We start from the raw sequence: 23687 nt of genomic DNA, 5'->3' as shown, positions 1-23687 counted from the left end.
TACAATAGTAATGTTTATTCAGTAGTGGCTGAATAAATGTTCAATAAATAGCCTAAATGATGGCCCAAAGTTTCTGTCCGGGTTTGTTCCACATTAAGTGAAGAAATTATTAATAGGAATATTTGGTTTCTCATTATTAACAATTTCACAACAAAGTCCACCAGTCAGCATGTAAACCACCAGTCAGCATGTTTCTAGAACATTCCGTATGCCTTATACATGGTCCGCTGAGCTGGTCCTTCAGTGTTGGTTGGAACAAACGCAGCTACAAACAGTAGGCCACCATGAAAACAACTAGCCTATCACTGCATGGTTAGGGGAGGCTGGTGGAGGTCGAAATCAGAGGACGGGCTCATTGTAATGCATGGAATGGAATGAGGAATGGTATCAAACCCACGTGTTTGATACCATTCCTCTTTCCATTCCATGCATTAGAATGAGCCCGTCCTCCGATTTCGACCTCCACCATCCTCCCCTGACGGGCAACGCATCACAGCATCACAGGATCACAGGACACACTGAAACACGCTGTTGTTCTGGCAGCTCCTTGGTCTCACAGAGGCAGTGTTACGGTGTGGTTATACTGTACACTGGGTGAACAAGCACTACTAGCCAACTGGTCAACTTACCAATGGCCAGGCAACAACAACAACCTGCGCAAACACTAACACAAACACAGCAATAAAACACACACACACACACCTCCACACACACACACACACACACACACACACACACACACACACACACACACACACACACACACACACACACACACACACACACACACACACACACACACACACACACACACACACACACACACACACACACACACACACCACACCACACCACACCATGCTCGGAGTACCCTTAGGTCTCTGTACATACACATAGGCTACACCCCATCTGTAGTTGTCAGGGACGTCTTCGATACTGGTACAGTACAACCCATTCTGGATTGGGTTCTGTGTCCCCCCCCCACCTCTTCAAGAGTGGTCTCTTCAGGTTCTTCGAGGTTCTGGCTGCCCCCTGCCCCTCCTCTGAGTCCCCCTCTCCTAAAGCACTCACCCGTGTACCCCATGAACTTGCCGGGGATTTCCTGGTTGCAGCAGCGGCTACAGAAGATCTGTCCACACAGGCGGCAGTGGTGACGGCGGCGGAAGGTGGTGAACTTCTCGTTGCAGTCGTAGCATTCCTTACACTGGCTGTCGGGCATCCAGTACTGCTTCAGATCACTGTCCTGCAAGGTGAGAGGGTCGTAAACCGTAAGCTCCTTGAAAGCAATGTCATCTGTATTCTAATCTATTATACTGTATACAGTTATGATACTGTGTATTATTGTGCTGAACCAGTAGGGGCTGGTGGAGGTAGAAATCGGAGGACAGGTTTATTGTAGTGCATGGAATGGGATGAAGAATGGTATCATGGAACGGTATCAAACACGCATGTTTGATACCATTCCTTATTCCATTCCAGGCATTACAGTGAGCCCGTCGTCTGATTTCTACCTCCACCAGCCTCCCCTGTGCTTGACGATACTTCACTGAAATCAATGGGTCAGCTGAAACACAATGGTCAGCTTATTGAGAAGAGATGTAGTAACACTCTCCTAATAGACGTATATCAGCACAGGTGTCTGTGTGTAGCAGTCATGTTACTCAGAATACACACACACACACACACACACACACACACACACACACACACACACACACACACACACACACACACACACACACACACACACACACACACACACACACACACACACACACACACACACACACACACACACACACACACGGTGTACTGGCGTGCTACCTGGCTCTTCCCCTCCATGATCTCCTTCAGTCTCTTCAGAGCAGTGCGGAGCTGTACGGCTGTGCGTGGGTCATGACTGCCTAACGGGGTCTCTGATTTCCTGCGGCCCTCTAGGAACACACACACACACAGATGCGCACACACACACGGTGCATTTGAGCAAAGCAGACACTCCATGACAGCAGACAAGGAATCTAGAAATTCATGTCCACCATGCAAATGCCCCCTTTCATGCAAACTGAATGCAGAAAGGTTAAGGAAGGAGAGGACCTTTTTCATATCTCTTAAGTCACTGTAAAGCCCATTATAGGCAGGTTATGGAAATGGGCCAGTTATGGGCATTTGCTGTTAATAACGACAGGTTATGGAATATACAATGAAAAGGTCTGTATGCGATTACTCTCATATGACAGATCATACAGGCAGTGTAATGGCCAATTTAAGACAAACGCAATTGAGCAAGATACAAAAAAGGTTGTACGATGTAGAATGACGGTGTTAGTTTTAATATTAATTATGCAGAAACAACTTTCCAAATATCAGTGCACGGGTGAAAACACACCAGAGTTGTTATGGCAACCAAATAACACCAAAAGGCACTTATTTATACATGCCACACTCGCACTCGCACTCGCACTCGCACACGCACACGCACACGCACACGCACACCATATCCACTCAGGTGTTTGTATTAGGCCACTCTACGAGACCAAGTGGTTAAAGTCAAGCGCAAAACCATTTTAGAGGTCTTAGCAAAACACACACAGGAGAGAAGACCCTCACCTGGCCAATTTGGCCAATCCACTGCAAACAGAAAAGAAATGAAAAAAACATGTTTGAATGGATTTTACTCACAATTGTGCATCCATTCTTCTCGGTGCCTATTGTAAGAACTATAGCTGCTGTACATTGCAATGCAATTTCATCAACCCCCCCCCCCCCCCCCCCCAGTCTTTCTACATTCCTTACCCAATCTGTTATTTTCTATATCCATGTAGTTCCTCATTCCTTAGTCAATTATGGCAGGCAGCCTAAATGTTCAATGCCTCCCACTCTAATCCCTCTTCCATCCATGGGCAGGAGTTAGGGGAACTCCTACGACACCCACTAGCATTTCTTCAACCAAACGTACACTCACCGAACACTTTATTAGGAACACTTGTACACCTTCTCATGGTGGAGGTGGTGTAATGGTGTGGGGAATGTTTTCTTGGCACACTTTGGGCCCGTTAATACCAATCAATCATCGCTTGAATGCCACAGCCTATTTGAGTATTGTTGCTGACTGTGTGCATCCCTTCATGGCCACAATTTACCCATCTTCTAATGGCTACTTCCAGCATGATAATGCACCGTGTCACAAAGCAAAAGTCATCTCAAACTGGTTTCATGAACATGACAATGAGTACAGTGTTCTTCAGTGGCCTTCCCAGTCACCAGATCTGAATCCAATAGAACACCTTTGGGATGTGCTAGAACGGGAGATTCACAGCTTGAAAGCGCCCCTGAAAAATCTGCAGGAATTGCGTGATGCAATTCATCATGATGTCATCATGGACCAGAATCTCAAAGGAATGTTTCCAACATCTTGTGGAATCAATGCCACGAAGAATTGAGGCTGTTTTAAGAGCAAAGGGAGGCCCTATCCAGTATTAGTATAGTGTTCCTAATAAAGTGTCCAATGAGTATATAAGTAAATCATAATCTACCTCCAAAGACCAACCTGCTCAACGTACAATCCTTGTAGCCAGGTACAATAAGAAACAATGGAGAGGCCAGAGAACAACAGGTCCAAAGCAAAGTCCAGCCGAGAGAGAGGAGAGCAGAGAGCAACTCCTCCACCTCACAGGCTTATAATGCCCCATATCTCTCTCTCTGATCAAAGGCTCATTATCACTAATCACATCTACTTTTATTATCATGTGACTAGGACATTCACCATCGTTACCATGGTGAGGCCAGAGGATAACTCACGTACTGTAGGAGAGGATGCAGTTACTTTACATGTAATCGACAGCTTTCAAAGAGTCACTGCTGGAGGATTCATGAAATGGGATATACTGTAGACATGTTTGAAACTCTGAAATGCAGCAATGAACATACAATGGATGTGTTACAAATCTCAACTAAATGTTTTACCTTTTGGTAAAAAAACTGAATAAAGATGCAGATGTTTGTGTGTGTGTGTGTGAGTATGTCTGTGTGCCCGTGTGTGCGTCTATGTGTGTCTGTGTACGCGCGCACGTGCGTTTTTGTGTGTGTGCGTGTGTGTGTGTGTGTCTGTGTTTGTTTATGTGTTTGTGTGTGTGTGTGTGTGTGTGTGTGTGTGTCTGTGTTTGTTTATGTGTTTGTTTATGTGTGTGTGTGTGTGTGTGTGTGTGTGTTTACCTGAGACAGTGGAAGTCCGGCGGAGCAGATCTGGGTGCTGCTTCCTGTGCGTCCCAGAGCCATGGATGGAGTGGGCCGGGCTGGTCCAGGGCCTCCGCTCCCCTTGTGGTGATGTCACATCGACATCTTGTTTCTCTGTTACAGATGGGGGGCGGTCCTCCTCTGAGCACACAGATCAATCAGAGGAGGCTCATTTGGACATCACAATAGAAACCTTTATTTAAAGCTGTAAAATATCTCACAGAGTTTTATAAAGGAGCAATACGGCACATTTTGGACTTTTAAATTAATGATATATAATAATGATTCTTGAAGAATATTACTTTCAATGCCTCATGAGCTTACTTCAATGGTCTTACCCCATCAGAAACCAAAATATAAGCTTGTTTTAGTAATTGTAAACAACACTGTATAGCTTTAAAACATGAAAGCTATCATTTTGATATCATGAATGGTCAGTCCTTGCATCAATAGCTCCATCTGATTACATTTCTCCAGCCCCATCCCTCAGCTGTTTACCAAAAAAGGGCAGGGAGACCGCATTAATGTTGTTTGAATCCCAGATTGCCCTTTTAACCGGCTAAATGGTATTAGGCTATATGTTTTACATGCATAGCCTACTGTGCAACATAGGCTAAATGTCCTTTATAGATACCAGTAGTAGTTTGTACTGTAGTATCTGAGGGTAGAGATTAACCCTTTAACCCTCACAAACAACTTGATCAATACTATTTCAGCCTTTTTTATAACAGCCATAGTTGTCATTTTCCATAAAGTTCCTTTTAGCTCTCTTCTAATCTAATGAGCATAAAGGGATTCACCATAACTCTTATAATAACATCCAAGAAATGTCTTATAAATTGAATAATGTATAATTTTATGGTACAGTATGTGAGTGGATTCATGTTGCTTTACAGTGAGGGCAGGAACTAAAGACACATGGTGGCCCATGTGGCCAGCATACAGTTGGAACATTTCAGACTGGCACAGTTAAGTCACATGACCTCACAAGATATGAGCTGCATTCCAAACTGCTTCCTGCTGAACTCTTTTTTATTGAGATGAGAAACATCACAGCAACATGTCCCTGGGCACTAGGGAAGGCAAGGCTGACAGTATATATCAAACGCTAAAATGAAACGCTAAAATATCATATTATATTTAAAAACAGTCTTGAATAGTTTCTTGAATAGTACATGAAGTCAAACTGCTACTCTTTTAGAACTCAATTATTTCATTAGTAGCCACAGAAATGAGTAAATAATAATAATAAAAAAAACAGCTATGTAGACAAAAAAAACTGTTCAAATGAATGTCAATCACCTAGAAACAATAACAAACGTATCTGAGGCGTGTGTGTGTGTGTGTGTGTGTGTGTGTGTGAGTGTCTTTGTCTTTTCTTGTGTGCTTTTAACATTTTAGCATATTATTGTCTTTACTGTATGTGAGGGGGGGTCTGGTTCTGTTCTGACCTTTGTTGAAGCGGAACAGATTGACAAAGGAGCTGTATGCTGAGCGCAGAGGAGGCTCCTCCTGCTCTGGAGTCAGGGGTTTGAAGTGCGTCAGGTGGGATGGGCTGGCAGGAGAGAGGGGCTCCGCGCTCCAATCCAGGGTGGAGGACGAGGAGGACGACTTATCATCAGCAGCCATGTCACTGCTCCTGTTCGAATAGGAAAACTGTTTATTAGACTTTGAAGGGCTGTAGTAAGTAAGCTTCTGCTTTAGAGTCAGTGGGCCCCAATTTGATGCAGCTAATGGTGCTGAGAAGAGCAAAAAATACCTTACAACTCAGAATACTGTACAGCGTGATTTTTTTTTTTATTGTAGCTTCATTTTAACAATGGTTTTGAGAAAACTATACTTACTTAAATCTGAGGTTTTGTAAACAGTCAGAAAATGCATTGCACATCAAAGTGTAGAGCATTTTATAATAATATCAGTTTCCACACAATGTTTTGGCAGAGACTTTTGGCTATATTTTGTTAATAGCAAAGCATATCTAATATTGATAATCTGACTCCAATGTAATTATCACTATGTGCAAAGAATTGTTGAGTTTGTGCTGTTTTAGTGCAAAAAAGGTCAAATAGAATTAATCAAATGAGGCTTTAATAATACTGTATACTTATACAACTATTACAAGCCGAATACTTCATAGGAACATTTTACTAATTTTACATTTTTCTAATAGAGAGAGAGTAGAGAGAGAGAGATGACCACAGGCCATTCAAAACAATGCTACTCACAACATGACGAGAACCTCACAACAGGACACAGGAAAGAGAACAAATGTATCCCTTTGCCCCTGTTGTATAGACTCAAGTATTTAAATTAGGAGCTGTTTGCAAGGAGACCAATCAGAATTCAGTTTGACACTTCAGAGAGCTCATAGCCATGTCATATCAGGGGAAGGTCAACTGGAGATAGGGTCAGGATTGAAATTCTCCCCCTTCAAGGGAAAAAGCTAGATGCAGTATTCAAAACTCTCATTGGATTATTTCTCATTGCGTCTATTAGAAATATTAAGGTAAACTTTGGCCCAATTTTACTAATATTTGCACATGCAAATTGGGGCACATAGAGCAACGCTGATGAGAGTAGCCTACTCAAATGGAGCCATTGTTTCCATGATTGGGATCATCGTGATAAGAGTCAAGATAAGATTGGGGGGGGGGGGGGCGCCGCAGAAAAAAACACATTCCAAATAGCTGATTGACGAATTCAAATAAAAGCTTGTTTAAGTTGCACTGATCCAATACCAAGCATCGGTATTGGGCCGGTATTGGCCTAAAATGCTGGATCGGGAATTGGAGATGGTATTTATCGATCAGATGCCATGACGCAAACTGTTGGAAAAACTTGTCGACCGTCAGTCGACACGTGCATCGTCGACTGACGGTTACACAGCTGAGATGACAAGAGTGCGGTGACGACAATAACAACCATGTATGCAGTCTGGAATTACTTGAGACAGACACCAGTAAAACAGTTTGCTGCAAAATTTGCAAGTTGAGTGTTGAGGTGTGGCAGTAGTTTTTCACATTTCCCAGCTTGAGCATCGGCCGATACTCAATGTTCAGTACTCCGAATCGGTATTGGCAATGAAAAAGTGGTATTGGTGCTTCCCTAATAATAATTATTTATTTCCCTCATTTCTTGCGAACCCCATAAAAGGAAGTACTCAGCCAGTTCTACATTCAAACAGCCATAGAAGGCCAAAACAAACTTTTCAGAAGGAAGCCAACTGGTCCTCTAAGATCACATTTGTTCAGTCCTTGCCAATATTCTACTAGTCAATATCACTGACCAACATCTTGGGTCAACACTTGCATAGAATGTTTCAATGTAAGCCTAATCACGGACTGAAGACCCAATGCTCTTTGAGAGCTGATCGGGCACTTGTGTTTGTGTTTGAGTGAACCACATGGTTTACAGGCTCACTCAAGGGAGGCACGTGATTCTGCTCTCTTCCCACTCTAACCCTACTTAGCAATAAAAAAGAGGAAGCGCTTAGTGAGAAAGCATGCATTGAGTGAGCATCATGTGACAGATGGTGAAACAATGACAACACACATCACATCCTCAAGAACAGTTTGATATTTCCAATGGTAGTACCATGGTAGTAACAGAGGGGACTGTACACAAATATGTATTCTCTATTTGACTCAATCAAAACTTCTGATATCACTTGGAACGTTCTGTCCTGGGTGGGTATCACAGAAGCATTTTTATTTACCGTCAAATCCTATTTTATCTAACTTTAGGACAGCATTTAGGATTTAGGAGAACATAAGTTCACACTCATGGATTTACTGTTTACTTTAAGTTGTTGTCAATCTTCTTCCAGCAAATAAACACCAGATTGGAGCTGGTCAAATATAGGCTATATGATAATGCTATAACAAATGAATTGCTCTGTATCATCACAAAGTGTAAACCAGACAGTAGCCTAATAAATGCACCTAACATACGGCTAGACTACAGAATGATGGTGCTGCGGAGGAACATTGAATAAATTCATCATAACTTGAATGAACTGCATAGGACAAATTTACTTGTTGATAAAAAATAAATAAAAAAAACGGAGCTTGCGCAATGCATGTCATAGCTGCTGTCCCTGTTGACTGTTTAGCCATTCAGACAACAAAAGTGTTAGAAGTGACATAAAGACATCAGATGAAAGATAACAATTACACCGGACAGCATCATTTGCACTATATGGTCATGTGACCTGACCTAACCACCCACACACACAGGCCCTAAATGACAGCTCTAAGGCACAACCGAAAGTCCACCTCACCTTCAGCACGGGAGGCTGCGTCGGACACAATTTGGTTCGCTCAACGCTGTAGATTGGAACTTTAAATCTGATTAACTGTCATGTTTGCAGCAGTTGCAAAAAAACATCACATTGTAACGCTATTTTCTTCTTGATGACCGGCTAGCCAGCAGGTCGCGCAACTGCAATCAGTAAAGTAGACGTCATAGGCCCATTGCATTGAAGCTGATGTACTGTAGATTGACGGGGGAGTCAACAAACAGAATTGATTTTCCACGAAATGCAATGTTTTACCTGTATACTGCTCTTCTTCGACATCACTATATGGATAACTTTCATGAAGTAGCTTGCTAAGTTATCGTACAATGAAGCCGAGTCACCTCCCTTTCCATCGGCTAGCTAGCCTTACAGCGCCGATGCAGACAGAACTAACAGAAAATAAATCAATCGAACTGTTATGATCACGAGACAAGGCAGCACTCATCTATTACCCATCACAAGATGTCACTAAATCAATGGATAGAACCCCTTTAGTTCTCCTCGTTAACTTTCAAAGTACTGTATAGTTGCAGTTATATATAATGTATATTCGGAAACGACTACCAGCCGTTTGATTCGTGTCTGAGTTTCATGTTGTGTTTTTTTTTGTTGTGTTTTCATTAGTTCCACTTTTCAGCATTGCAAAGCATCATTCAACAGAGAAAACAGTAGCCATAAATTAAGCCTACCTATTTGTCCGATTGGCCAGAACCCACGAGCGCAAATAGTCCATCATTAAGAGATCCATTGACTTCAAACTGTGGAAATTAATGACTGATGTCTTATCCGATCAGCCAGCAGTGACCAGAAATCAGCAGTCACTCCATATTTATGTCAATCACATGACTTGTCAAATGATATTTCTCAAGTGAAATGGGTCATGTGGATTAATGATTTCCAAATGCCTCACTGTTATAGCAATAGACCTGCTGACTGTAACAGGTGAGATGGTGAGAGAGCGTAATGTTCTGTGCATATACATTACATTAAATGACAAGGCCAGCGGTGGCTATGGGCAGTCAAACGTACGACTTGCCCACCAAATCAAAAGTTACGTTTTTTTTTCCTGAATTGTTGATATTCCGGGGGCATGTTTGAATGTTTAACCCCCCCCCCCCCACACACACACCCATACAAAATCAATCGCCCTTCCAAGGTGATTATGAAGATTGCGACCCTTGACCCAACCTCCGGTATCATCCATAGATAATTTATGTGTACGCGCTATGTATCTATTTATTTGCATAGTATGTATGTCATATTATGGACAGTGAAGCAGAAAGTCTTGCACAGACTGCATATTATACTTTATTCTCGAATATCTTTCATGACCTTGGGCCAAGAGACATGAACATAATCCACACAGACCCAAAACGATGACGCGAGGGACCGCTCTGGCATCGTTCCCTTTGACCGTTCCTTGCAAAACGCAGGCAGCTGTGTGATTGGCCATTGTTCCGAAGTGTACACGCCCCCAGAATTTGAGTTGAAACGGCGGTTCGGTGGGTTGCTAGCCGGTGTTTTGTTTATGTTTGAGAAGTGAGCTCCGCTAATGAAAATAAAGCGAGCATTGGAACCGGATATTTTAGACGTTTATAGATAGAAACTATATATAGCTGCGTGTTGCAAAAGCTCGGCGTTTTAATCAAAACCCAGTAAGTATGGTGGTTCGCATGTAGCCGAGTTAGCTATCTAGTTTGCTTGGCTAGCAAGACATACGGTCTGGTCTGTATGACTTTGGCTGTATGACAACTGTCGATTTGATCAAATGTAATCTTTTATGCAGTTGCTCAACAATGGTGCATCCTACTGAGGAAACGAATCGCCTTTTGACTATGTTACCGGGTAGGAAACGGGTGTCCATGAGGACTGTCACACAGAACTCAACGGTGGCATCTAAGATAAAGACCAAGATTCTCAGTAAGTGCAACCACAGTTATCACTTGATTTTGAACACTTTATTTGGTTATATACCACATAACCAAAGTCATGCCTCCATCATAGCTTAATAAATCCCTCAAACTACCAACAGAGGTCTGGCCAGACCATAGGTGGTACTTTGACGGTGTACAAACAATTACATATATTCTAAGCTTCCATTTCTCCATGAATTTGTCAAAAACATCTCCCCAACAAGTCCAAATCATTTTATTTGGTGTGAAGTGTTAATTTGGTTTTCCGAAAATTGCAAATGGCATGGCTGAGCAAAAAAAGGTACAATTCGCCTAATTCAGTTCTTGGGAGGTGGAAAAAGTATGGATTAACATTACAGTTTGTCATGGCACTGCCTGTGTCATAAAAAGTAATTTTCAAGTGATTTTATGGATTTGGGGCATGTGAACCCCATTTAGGGCCTGTTTTGCTCCTATTGGTGTTATCTTATTAACATGTAAATTTAAACCTTTTTGGGGGGCAAAACAAATCATTTTCTGTTGTTAGTGATTATGAAAGAAAAATATTACTTTTTTCAAGATTATGGCTTTTTTTATGCTTGTGTTGGTAAACAACGTGTGAAATATGCTGGTAGCTTGAGGGTTTTAATGGCATGTGTCTATGCTTTTCTGTCTACTCTAGACACATCCTCATTCTTCAAGGTCTCTTTGAAGACTAACAACAAGGCTTTGGCTCTGGCCTTGGTGGCTCAGAAGGAGAAAAGCAGGCAGCTTGAAAGAGAGAACGTGCAGCTGAGGAAGCAAGTGGAAGCTCTGTGCTTTGACACAGCCATTCGGAGACACAAGCACAACCAACTGGTAGGTCAGAGGGACTTGGTGCCCCTCACAGTGAATATTTGTGGTATGGTTCAGATTTGGAGGAGTCTCGCTTGGTCACTATTTTATCGGCAATGTATTTTTCTCCCCCTTAACAGCGATGTGTCTGAGTAGACCTCTTTATGTGACTTCAGTGTTGCGTTGACTTGAACACATGACACTAGTCTGATAAATGACAATGAATTGACATGCCCTTATTACAGATTCGGATCTTGAATGACCTCCATCGCAACACTTTGGATAATTTGGAAAAGGCTGTTGACCTCTTTTCTACTAATAATGTGAGGATCCTCATCAAATGGCCTGTGGGTGTGTGGGTGTGTAACTGGCCAGGTTTGAACCAGAGACCTCTCACATGGATGCAGACGTAAACTGTCATACCAAGACGAGGACATCTACATAGTACGAGGTCTATATCTGGGCTATGAATTCCTCATCACAAGAGCGTGATTCCAAATCAACTCCTGTGTGTGTGTGTGTGTGTGTGTGTGTGTGTGTGTGTGTGTGTGTGTGTGTGTGTGTGTGTGTGTGTGTGTGTGTGTGTGTGTGTGTGTGTGTGTGTGTGTGTGTGTGTGTGTGTGTGTATTTGCAAAGAATACTTAACAGGGCTAGAGGGTAACGCAACTTCCATTTGCATGATATAGGCTGTCAACTGTATAACTGCTTGAAATGATCATTATTTTTTCTCTGACCAAGGATGCCCTTGAATTATCCGAGGATCATAAGCGATTCCCTGACAACGAAGATAACAATGTTCAGATGGAGAGGTAATCATATGGAGACACTTGTTTAGGAAGTTATTGCATTTATTCTTGATACATACATGCATTTAGAATACATTGATATATTGTCATTATTGATAGTGCAGCACTGTCTTGTGTGAGTGAATTCTGTGTATTTTCCTGTGTTTGTATTTTAGGGTAGAAGTTCAGATATCTCGGAAGTCTGAGCAGTTAAAGGATTTAATGTGTGTCCTGGAACAGAAAAGCCTGAGCCAGGAGGTTATTGTTAAAGACAATACTGTGTCCACAAATCACTCTGGGACCCAAAGCAGATCAAGTGAGTCCAATACGAGTAAAGGTAAGGTGACAGGATTATACTAGGCTTATATTGAAAGTAGACCCTTCATTTTAGCATAATCATTTAGTCTTGGTTTATTAAGAAATGTATTCAACCACCAAGAACAATTGTCCAAAAACATTTGTCTGATCTTACAGACAGCACAAATGAGATGAAGACACAGCAGGAGGAGAGTTTGAAATCCACACAAAGAACACCCAGTCAGTCCAAGAGCCTAAGGCAATCCGTCGACCACTGGTCACAGTTTTATACTGATGTAGGGCCTGACACAAACGCAGCAGTCAGCCTTGAAAATGATGTGCCTTCTGTTATCTCTACAACTGATAATCAACAGCCCTCTGGTGCTGCTGCTGTAATTGTAGCTCATCCAACTACCTCAACATCGGAGTCCACATTGGAGCCCGGTGATGTACAGGAGAAGACAACGCTCCACGACACAGAGATGGAGATGACTATTAGTGACAGTGCTGCTGAAATAGTCACAGTGGAGACCAAGCCCAAGAAACCTGGTAAAGATGTCTCAAACAGACTCAAGAAGAAGAAAGAGCCACAGACAAAAAGCTCTCGCCCAGCAGTGAAAGGTGGAGATACGAACAGCGGTCCATCCAATAAAAGTGAAAATCTAGAGGTGAAGACCTCGGTAAATTTGGAGCCGATGGAGACGGTGACCTCTGAATTTCCACTACATACAGACAACCGTAGGGTGGAGGGTATAGAAAAGCATGATGAGAACTTTACAGAAACCTGGCCCATAGAAACTGAATCACTCTCTGCCCGCAGGAAGACTCACATCACCTCACGCTTCCCCAAGCCCAGTAGACCTGCTTGTGACTCCCAAAAAACAAAGCGGTCTGATAAAAGACAATCTTTCATGATCTCTGTCCCATCAAAGCCCCATAAGACTGCCTCACCTAATCTATTTAAAGATGACTATTTCAATGACTTTGAGGTTCAGGGCTCTGAATTCATTAAAGACTGGGCAATCTCTTTGGATGAAGACGTCACGGAGGATAAAAGCATAAAAATGAAATGCCGGAGGACTTATGTCATGTCCAACTCTCAGACAGACAACCATGTGAAAACGAAAACCTATGTGATCCCAGATGAGGCTCCATCTAGAAAGGGCAAGAAGACGGTGAGAGAGAGCAGGAAGACAAAAACGGTGTCTGAGACAGAAGATGACGCATGTCTAGACTCTCCGCAGAAAGTGTGCACGACTGCCCTGCCAGAATCAAGTGCTGCCCGGCCTGAATCTGGTGACATTCGCTGCTCCTCCAGTGCCACCAAACCTCAGACAAGTAGACCAAAAAGTAAGAGACCTACATACTCCAATTCCACAAATGATCAAAGCCACAGAGTGAAATGTAGGGGGACATTTGAGATGTCATCCACCAGGGATAGCTCTTTATTAAACAGTACGATATCAGATGCTTGTGCTGAGAAGCTGCTGTGCAGCCCTAGTTCAGGACGTGACGTAATAATCGATGAAGAGTCAGAAACAGTCAGAGATGTAAGCACTGTGGAGCATCATGTTGAACCACACCTAGATCACAGTCTAGCCATTGGGAACAGAGAGTCTCTGATGGAAGAAACACAGGCCACCCAGGGACCACCAGGGGATCTAGAGGGCTTAGAAGGTGAACGCTTGGAGGAAATGCCCCTGGGGGATCTGGTTGACCCCGCTTCAGTCATTGCCATGCAAAAGCCCAAGAAAGCCAGGAAAGAGGAGACCGCCAAATCACGGAAGAAGGCTGCTTCGAAGGACAACCCCAGTGTCTCTGTTAAGGAGGAGAAGAAGAAGAAGAAATGTAGCAGGACTCAGGGTGCCGCTTGCCCTCTGTCTGGTCAGACTTTTGATAACCAGGGGAATACGTGTGTAGACATTTCAGCACAAGATGCAAATTCGGTTAACTCTTGGCCAGTGAAGGACAAGGACGCTTCGCAAGTGATTGTACACTCTATCACCGAGGAGATCAGTGAAGCTGATGTACATTCATCGGTTGATATGCCGTGTCCAGACTTGAAGGTCAGCAGAACCTGCAGCTTGAAGTCCCAGACCAATCAGGGCCATAAACCAAGATGTAGAAGCACTTTTGTCGTACCGATGTATAATGACTACACCGGAAACAGGGAGAACTACGATGATGCTTTCACAAACAACAGGACGTCTGACGTATCAACTGCCGGAACGCACACACATGTGCCTGACAGCCACAGTGGTAAGGCTGTCCTTCAGAGCCTGAGGGAGCTGCTCACAGATGAGAGGCCTCCGTGGGAGGCCCTGGATGTCAGCTCCACAGAGACGGAGCTGGACTGCCTCGTCTCCAACCCCATAAGAGCTGCCTCTCATGAGGTTGCTGTACATGAAGAATGTGCTGAAAGTGTGGCTGAAGCATCACCAGGTATTATACGTCTGTCTGGTGTGTGTAAGTGAAGCAAACTAAAGTTACATTTCAAAATCAATCATAGTTGAAATCGATTTAGCGATGCTTCTTTTTTTTTGTGGGGGGGGGGGGGGGGGAGACATGTATCGAGTTAACGGTCATTCTGTTTTTTGTGGTGATGAATATAATTGAATGTATGAGATGTATCTAATGTAATGTTTGTTGTTGTTTTCAGCTGTAGCAGGGAGAGCCCTTAAGTTGCTAACCAACACAAACTGGACTGATAATGAGGATACTGGACGGACAAGGAGACGGGGTGCAGCTGTCAGCTATAAGGAGCCAACCATCAACTGGTGGGGACTGCTCTGAACATGCAACCTAGCTTACCTTGAGTAGTAGTATGATACCACCAGCACTTGATTATTGATGGATTTGATTGATTGATTGATTTTGTCCTTCTTTCTATTTAAGCAAAATGAGACGTGGAGACAAGTTCTCGGATACTATGTTCCTGAGTTCTCCCATTTTTAAAGACGCAAAGAAGGAGAAGGAGATGAAGAAGAAGAAGAAGAAGAAGGAGATTAAAAAGAAGGAGACGAAAAAGAAGATCACACAGAATATCAACAGTTCAGAGAGCCTTGACTCAATTAGTCTTGTCAATTAACTTATTTTGTTATTACTTTATTAGTTCATTCTTATGATGTTTTAACCCAATGCTAGTTTTGTTGTGTGCTGGAATAAAGCATTGTTTTTTGTGTATATTTTTTATTTAGGTCTTTGTTTAATTTTACCTGATTTAATTCAGGACCTTTTGTTTTCTCAAAAAGGAATAAATAGTTAAAAAAAACTAATTTGTGGTGTTGTTGGACAAACTCTGTTTTTGACACAGTAAATCTACTCTTGGGTATTTCTTGCATTGTAACTGTATGTTAGTTACGCAATTACTACTCACTACAATTAGTTATTTCTGTACATAAATTCTAATTAGGACGAACTGTACTAATAGTAGTAGTTCACTTAGGAGTGTATCATATGTTAAGTGATGACCACCAGTCCACCTCTGAGTCTCCTTATGTTTCTCAGATAATCTGGCTCGTATTGTCATGGTGATTGACAGGAGGCCCTGGATGAATAATTCATTGCAGGCTGTTAACCTGAGAGGATTGTGGTAGTTGGTTCTTCTGTGCCGTTACATAGACCTCCAAAAGGTACAGTAGATGTACCCCGAAAAAGGATATCAACTGTAGTCCGTTATCTTAACTTAAAAGGAACATGTACATGTGACTTTGATACATTTTTGGTAGTACTGCATTTTTTGGGTGTAGCCATTGTTTGCTTATAATACTGATTTGTGTGGTGAGTACAGATTCCTTGTTTAATACCCAAATACATGTTTGACATGGAATAAACATGTTTGATTACATGCATTGTTGAGTCAGATGTCAGTTTGATGTAATTTGATTGGAAGTTACTAATATGAGTCTTCTGTGACATGAATTAGAGCAGTGTGTTTTAGGAGATTGTTTTTGTTTTGCTGAAACCTGCTTACTTTTACCTCTAAGATTTTTCAAAACAAACTTTCAGTTATTAGAGCAAATGTATGTGTCTGATTTAGCAGATTTAGGACAGCAAATGTATGTCTGATTTAGGAAATTGTTCTCTTTTTTTATTGGGAGGCTCAAACATGCAATGTGAAGTGTACTAATAACCTGCTAACTTTTGCCTCTTTTTTTTCAAAACAGACTTATTAATAACAGAGTTATTTCTGGGAAAAGGTGAATAACAAATTGTGTTCTACAGGACTTTTGTGTTTGTTTGCTTGTATTGCATTGTATTTCTTGATGCCAGTGGGACCAGGTGTCAGGTTCAAGAACCCTGCACTGCACTGTAGTCAGATAGTGTTAAGTAAATGAACAGCACTTGAGGAGGTCAACAACGGTTATGCAAGCAGGCCTGCCCATGTCATCACCTGTTGAGCAGTGGAGGCTGGTGGAGGCAGAAATCAGAGGACGGGCTCATTGTAATGCATGAAATGAGGATATTCTGGTTTCTACCTCCACCAGCCTCCACTGCTGTTGATGTATCCCTCTTTTATCTAAATTGACTTGAAATCCCCTTCTCCTTTCTCCTACTCCAGTTGATCATTTATTATTTTACCAAGCACAGTTTTATGTACAGGACCAACAAGTGCTCATCTCTCTGCATGTGTGACACTACCACAGAGAAATGGGGACAAGCCGCCTGAAAAGAGACTTGGAGGCTATTCTGTGAGTTGGTTTGTGTGTTTGTGTTGTATTATAAAATTAGAGCTTTCAGGTAGAGTGGGAAACATACTGTAAATGAGCAAATCAAATTGCATTGTGTACATCTGCTCAAGAGCCAGAGTGTTTTCCATTTTGAACAGGGGTGATTACATTGGCCAGAAACTCAGGGAGAATGGCTTTGACCCCAAGGGGAAGGGATCCTCCACGTTGCTGGACGACCTGGTAGGAATTTAGCTCAAAATGCCACTAAGTTGAATTGAATCTACTATGTTTTTTTTTTTTTAAATGATCAATCCATCCCACCCAATTAACTTTCATGTTTATGTGTATCAGGGGAGGCTGGTGGAGGTAGAAATCGGAGGACGGGCTCATTGTAATGCATGGAATGGAATGAGGAGTGTCAAACAAACATTCCTCATTCCATTCCTTGCATTACAATGAGCCCGTCCTCCAATATCTACATCCACCAGCCTCCCCTGGTGCGTATGTGATCTGTGTGTGTGCTTCCAGGCCCATTATGACTTGGCCATCAGTGTTGCCCTGTGGTGGCTGGAGAAAGATGAGGGCCAGGACGTGAGGGACAGGGACATCATGTGAGTGCTACAGTCATGACCAGCCTCCCACACCTTGGAACTCTCTTCATGACAATCTAACGGCTGTTCAGACTGTCGGGGCCTTTAAAGCCTTAAGACGTATTTTATTGTCTTACGGTGATAAAAAAAAAAAAAATTGAGCCTATAACATGACAAAATGTGGAAAGAGTGAAGGGGTCTGAATATTTTTCGATGTCACTGTATCTCGCCTCCTGTTTAATAGTGTTTTTTGTTTCCCCCTCCAGTGGCGTGAGTGGTCCAGGGGATGACCAATACCCCAACCACCTAGAAAGAGAAGCTATGATCCTCTCTTCCTTTGCTGGGATGATCCTGGTAAGCATGTTTGGCTCTGGGGTGTAAGGCAGGGTTAGGAAGCTAATACATCTCCATAGTGTCAATTACCCATTATCTAAAAAATAAATCATAATAATAATTTATTTCATTTATAAATACTTTTCATTATACACTAATTATCTCAAATATTGTATAAAATAAAAGATAAAATAGAAACATTGTTAAAAAAACCCTGAAAAAAAACAAACAAAAGCAAAACAAATGTAGATAACCATATCATAAAAGCAGCAATCAAAATTTAGGAGGCCTTACTCAACTTTTACTCTTTTATGAATACTGTTTTTATGATGCAAGGGTTATTGCATCCGACCCTAAACCTTTGCTCTGTCTCTTCCTTGCTCTAGAATAGCTTACCTGTGGAGGACATTCTAGCTCTCTACAGCTGCAAATCGTCCGCCTCGTACCCTCACAAGCATTCTAAGGTAAACTGAGTATATAGTAGAATAATTCCAAGCCTGAATTTGCCTCTTTCCTTTCACCATCATAAGGCAACTATACTACATGCCTCTAACAACTTTAACAATTAGAGCTTCCAAACACACACACACACAGGTTGTTGACTGTATTCTTAGCATGTCATCAGTGTTAGTTAGTTACCGTGTAATAGTGGAGGCTGGTGGAGGTATAAATCGGAGGACATGCTCATTGTAATGCATGGATACCATTCTTTATTCCATTCCATGCATTACAATGAACCCATCCTCCGATTGCTACCTACACTAGCCTCCCCTGGTGTGTAAGTGGTCGAAATCATTTTGACTTTCTGTCTCCACAGAGTGCCATTGTTCACCCCTTCACCCTGTCCTACCACCCATTTGCCATGCTTAGCTCCTTCAAGGCCGTGGACCACTCCAGGAAGCACAGTATGTCACAACTCTGTCACTCTTCCTTTCTCTCTCTGTCTCTCTCGTGACTTTTCTGTCGAGATTATATAAGAACACCGAAAAGCTTTTTTGCCTCTTTGTCGTCTCTCCTTTAGCTCAGAAGTTGAAGCGGTGGCTCTCTGGGCAGGCTAAGGCTGCTGCCCCTACTGGCCGGAGGGTTTCTGTGATGTCTTCCTCCTCTTCCTCCTCATCCACATCTAACTCCCTCTTCAGTGTGAGTGACAATAACATGTACTCATGACATGTCTGCCCACAAAACCTACAAACACTCACTCTCTCTCCATGTGCATGAAAAGAGTTTTACATTGATATAAGGAACTTTTAAATTTTCAATAGTTTAATGATCTAAACCGTATAATAAAGTTGGTGAAGGTGGTGTTGGTGATGGCGGTGAGTTAAATAAGTTATAGAAGGATAAGTGTATGGGGTTATGGGCATACATATGTACTGTAGACCATGGTGCTAGACCACTGAACCACAGAAGGTATTCTACTGCCACCCTGTGGTAGGACATGGAACTCTTCTGTACTGTCAATTGTTTTCACAAGGCTCTCTCTCTGTCTCCCTCACAGGATAGTGGTGAGTCCCTGAAGGAGCGAACAGAGCATTGCGAAGGATCACAAGAATCACTGCCAGATTAAAGAGGACAGTGCCCTCCTGTGTTAAGTGTTGATGAGCCTGCAGCCCTATGAGGGGAGGCTGGTGGAGGTAGAAATCGAAGGATAGGCTCACTGTAATGCATGGAATGGAATAAGGAATGGTATCAAACGTTGAACCCATCCTCTGATTACTACCTCCACCAGCCTCCACTGATGTAGACAACACTGTGATAGACATCACTTCCAGAATTCTTCCCTCACAACAAACCATTGAGTGTAATAAATACTGTACATAGTATCTGTACACATAGTATCCATTTCTCTAGGCCCTATATGTTCAACAAGCATGCTCATATGACATATGATATTGGATACTGTCGGATAGCTGGATACTGATTGGATACTGTGGGGTTTTTCATTTCATGTTTGTGTACACATTCCAATAAAGATTATTCCATTAACCTGATGAAGAGTGATACCTCTTGACTTCCCGTAGTTGTAACTCTATGAAACCTTAAATGGTTAGAATGCAGGGGAGGCTGGTGGAGGTAGAAATCGGAGGACGGTGTGTTTGATACCATTCTTCATTCCATTCTATGCATAACAATAAGCCCGTCCTCCGATGTCTACCTCCACCAGCCTCCCCTGCACAGTATACACAGCATGTCCCTTTTCTTAACGTCCCATCTGTTACCAAATAAATAGACGAGGTGGTTGCTTTGCCATTGTGATGACTATAAACATTCCCTGTGGTAAACATTAATCCGTTTTGGTGGATTAGTGGATAAAATGGTTGCCCTGATGGCCATATCAAAAAAAAGGTTCAGCGAGGGTCAGTAATGTGCCTGCTAGGTCTTTTGCACTGATGAATCAGGGCTTTTAACTCTATGCCCAGGATCAAGACTTTTGGCAGCGCGGCCTGGGCACCAAATCCCTGGTCATTAAAATAACAAATAAACTGGGCTCTGCCGACCTTTGATTGAGGTTTATATAGTGGGGCCTAGGCCCGGTTTGCGAGACCATCATTCTTGTAGAGCACCGGCTCCAGCGATCTTTGCAGGATGAGTAAGGTAAGAGAGACCCCGGGGGGGACACTGTCTGCGTCCGCCTGCGGAGCTCAAGACTGGAGTGGGCAACCATGACAACCACGACCCAGCCTGCTGTTATAACTGACGCACAAGACTTTACACATAATGTACTCACCACTGCAGAACTGGTTAAACTGGTTCTAAGCAGGACTAGAGTACATGGCCACACATTCATCATAGTTACATACACTTAGATTACCTCAGAATACAATGGCTTTGGAATAATGACAGTCGAATATTGGTTAGAGAGGGACAATGATACATGTAATAAGCATACATTATACATAGCTAATGCTCACCAAATAATACACTAGTGAGCATGATCAGCTAAATACTCTTTTGGGCTGACAGGTATTCATTGGGCTCGCTCTGAGGGACCACAGTCCTAAAATTGGATTTATTGAGTATTGTATAATAAATGTTTTAGTTGAAGACTACAGAGCATTGAGTAGGCTTGATGTTTACACCGTATCAGCTCATGGTAGGTCAGTGCATTGTGGAATTCAGGGGGATAGCCCACTACAGTCTCCAGTGACCTGTGTGCTCTCCTGCCTCTCCTCGGCTGCAGATCTTCTTCTACGAGGACAGGAACTTCCAGGGGCGCTCTTATGAGTGTGACGCGGACTGTGCTGACATGCACCCCCATTTCAGCCGCTGCAACTCCATCAAGGTGGAGAGCGGCTGCTGGGTGCTGTACGAGCGCCCCAACTACGCTGGCTACCAGTATGTTTTGACCCGGGGGGAGTACCCAGAGTACCAGCGCTGGATGGGCTACAACGACTCCATTCGCTCTTGCCGTACCTTCTCCTATGTGAGCAACCTACAATGGTCGTTGTATAGTAGTGTTTTGAACTGTTACCTGGATAACAGGCTTCTTCGGTCAGGAATTTCTCTCTTTCTCCTCTCTCTCCTTATTCAGTCAGGAATCTCTCTCTTCCTTCTCTCTCCTCCTTCAGTCAGGAATCTATCTATACCTTCTCTCTCTCTTCCATCAATCACATTATGTAAAATATATGAGCAATGTTATTGAACTATAGTGAATGGCTTTATGCTCTGTTTAGGCAAGTGGGCTGATGGCACTTGTACTGTGTGGTTATGTGTATGTTCAAAGTAATAACTTTGTTTCTTTACAAAAACAGAGAGGTTTTAGGTGATCTGATAGAGACAATTTTTTTTAGCTTTTGGTGAATGACAGTGAAGTACAGTAAACATGTCAGAATGAATACAATTAAAGGCTGTATAACCCTCTTAACCGCCTGGTTCCCATCCTGTCCCTTCCTCCAGACCAGCGGAGGGCCCTACTCCATGCGCATCTATGAGCGCCCCAACTTCCAAGGCCAGATGATGGAGTTCAGTGACGACTGCGAGTCTGTCCAGGACCGTTTCCGCAGCCGCGACATCTACTCCGCAAACGTCATGGAGGGCTACTGGACCTTCTACGAGCACCCCAACTACCGCGGCCGCCAGTACTTCATGAGGCCCGGCGAATACAGGAAGTTCAGTGACTGGGGGGCCACCTGCGCCACCACCGGCTCCTTCAAAAGAATCACCGATTTCTAAGAAACACCTTCTGCCTCTGAAGCATCTCCACGTGGCACTGGCTTGTCGATGGAAGAGTATGCCTAAAACACAAGGACTACAAGTGTCTAACTTGCTCACGCTCAAGAATTTGAAATAGACCTTGGGTCATTAAGTTGCAATGGTTTAAAGTGACTGAATAAATGAATCTATTGTGAATGTTTCCTCTTTCCTGTTGTTTTTGATGCATATTTTGGGGAATATTTAAATCTAATGATGCATATATTTTTGGGACTTTGAGCCTCAGGAGGTATTGAAGTATTAGGGCATTTTGTATTTCTATACCATCTGAAACAGCTTTTTCTTCCAATCTAGAGCCATAGTCCCTATGCCTAATAGCATGTCTAAAATAAGTATATTTTTATGCATCGGTTATCTAAGCATACCTCTTTGTTCAATGGTAATTTTAATTAATGATACATATTGATTCTTTAAGAACTTTTATGCCTTATGCATTTAATTGTTCCATTTATAATATCGTAACCCAAGAATTAAAGCTATTTTAGTCAATATGACCAGATGTTTTTCTAAATAATTATGATCATGAGCATAAACTTTAACATTAGAAACATGAAAAACAGGATAAATCTGAGGGGGGCATGATGCCTCTGTGATGTACAATATATTTAATACTGTAATGGTAAACAAATGCAGTTCCATGATCAGCCAGTAGAGCTGGGGACCAGTTTAGAACATGTTTGTTTAAATTGAGTTCACATAAAAAAAGGAAATAAAGAGCAAAACAAATATAGAGTACTTTGAATTTTTTTTTTTTTAACTTTATTATGAAAACTGACATGAGCTAGAGAATGCAGCCTACCATTATTTTCCATGCCAGTATCAAGTCTGTGTATTATATGATTATCTAATGACACAACATTACCACACAGAGATACAGAGTGGAGGATACAGGTCTCTGGGTGTGGCTATTGGACGCCTCGCTCCTATAGGTGAGGTCAGGTAGGGTTCGACATGATAGGACATTTGTATGGTAAGCTCAACAGCGCCACACAAAGCTTCATGGTAAAAACATGCCATAATGGCAATGTTCCCAATCAGAAAAGAGGCCACAAACAAATCCTGGCATTTCAGGTTTCAGTCGGAATTCTCTTATGAGTCTCTCTCTCACACACACACACACACACACACACACACACACACACACACACACACACACACACACACTATCGGTAGATTTCCATACAGAAAACTGTTTGCCATCTTATGCTCAGACTCATCAATCAGCCACAGACCCAATCAAACATGTAATATTGCAGACATACAAAAGATCTAGATGGTTGTAAAGCTTGAAATTAGGCTGTTAGTCGATTAAAAAAAGAAAAGAAAAGTTGATTAATTAACAGATTTATTTGATGGGGAAAACCTTATTTTTGACCTTGCTATTTAGGTAGTCAGCGGTTTTCTAAAGATTTCTTGATAAGAAACCAAAGTTATGGCTAAACAATGAGTGGGGGAGTAATAGGGCAATTAACTTAACAATGAAATGATGGCCTCCAAATGAAAAATGTGAATTGCCATTCCCATAGATTAAGACAAAAGGGTGC

General features: G+C 42.4%; 4 protein-coding genes across 11 annotated transcripts in view; 3 read left to right on the top strand and 1 right to left on the bottom strand.

Annotated features, from left to right (window-relative positions):
- The window catches only part of pikfyve (phosphoinositide kinase, FYVE finger containing), a 31657-nt gene extending 22386 nt beyond the window's left edge, over window positions 1–9271 (bottom strand). For 4 of the 8 annotated variants that reach the window (XM_083681367.1, XM_083681369.1, XM_083681372.1 and 1 more), the window contains exons 1-5: window positions 9220–9271; window positions 5685–5872; window positions 4213–4374; window positions 1825–1934; window positions 1072–1243 (exon numbers count right to left, since the gene is read on the bottom strand). In XM_083681367.1, coding sequence (XP_083537493.1) covers window positions 1072–1243; window positions 1825–1934; window positions 4213–4374; window positions 5685–5872; window positions 9220–9266 — 679 coding nt within the window. In that variant the 5' untranslated portion in view covers window positions 9267–9271. Of the gene's footprint in view, window positions 1–1071; window positions 1244–1824; window positions 1935–2607; window positions 2629–4212; window positions 4375–5684; window positions 5873–8785; window positions 8908–9219 lie in introns of those variants that run through there. The other 4 variants (XM_083681366.1, XM_083681371.1, XM_083681368.1 and 1 more) reach the window with 2 other exon arrangements.
- Window positions 9272–10365: 1094 nt separating this feature from the next.
- sgo2 (shugoshin 2) lies at window positions 10366–15530 on the top strand (the record flags this gene model as incomplete). The annotated part of the gene is made up of 8 exons (XM_083682667.1): window positions 10366–10450; window positions 11105–11280; window positions 11502–11603; window positions 11995–12065; window positions 12218–12378; window positions 12516–14780; window positions 14998–15115; window positions 15234–15530. The coding sequence occupies 8 exons, from the start codon at window positions 10366–10368 to the stop codon at window positions 15424–15426; spliced, it is 3171 nt and encodes a 1056-aa protein (XP_083538793.1). The 3' UTR covers window positions 15427–15530.
- A 1458-nt stretch (window positions 15531–16988) lies between these two features.
- On the top strand, window positions 16989–19498 carry c9h2orf80 (chromosome 9 C2orf80 homolog; the record flags this gene model as incomplete). Its single annotated transcript, XM_083682666.1, has 8 exons — window positions 16989–17029; window positions 17167–17248; window positions 17537–17619; window positions 17865–17952; window positions 18318–18395; window positions 18749–18836; window positions 18953–19071; window positions 19430–19498. The coding sequence occupies 8 exons, from the start codon at window positions 16989–16991 to the stop codon at window positions 19496–19498; spliced, it is 648 nt and encodes a 215-aa protein (XP_083538792.1).
- A 1019-nt stretch (window positions 19499–20517) lies between these two features.
- Window positions 20518–22104, top strand: LOC310813605 (gamma-crystallin M2-like; the record flags this gene model as incomplete). The annotated part of the gene is made up of 3 exons (XM_083682665.1): window positions 20518–20526; window positions 21113–21355; window positions 21829–22104. The coding sequence occupies 3 exons, from the start codon at window positions 20518–20520 to the stop codon at window positions 22102–22104; spliced, it is 528 nt and encodes a 175-aa protein (XP_083538791.1).
- Between the last annotated feature and the right edge of the window lie 1583 nt (window positions 22105–23687).

This window comes from Argentina silus (genome assembly GCF_951799395.1).
Source record: "Argentina silus genome assembly, chromosome: 12".
Classification (NCBI taxonomy): Eukaryota; Metazoa; Chordata; class Actinopteri; order Argentiniformes; family Argentinidae; genus Argentina; species Argentina silus.
This window is presented reverse-complemented; position numbering and strand designations above follow the sequence as displayed.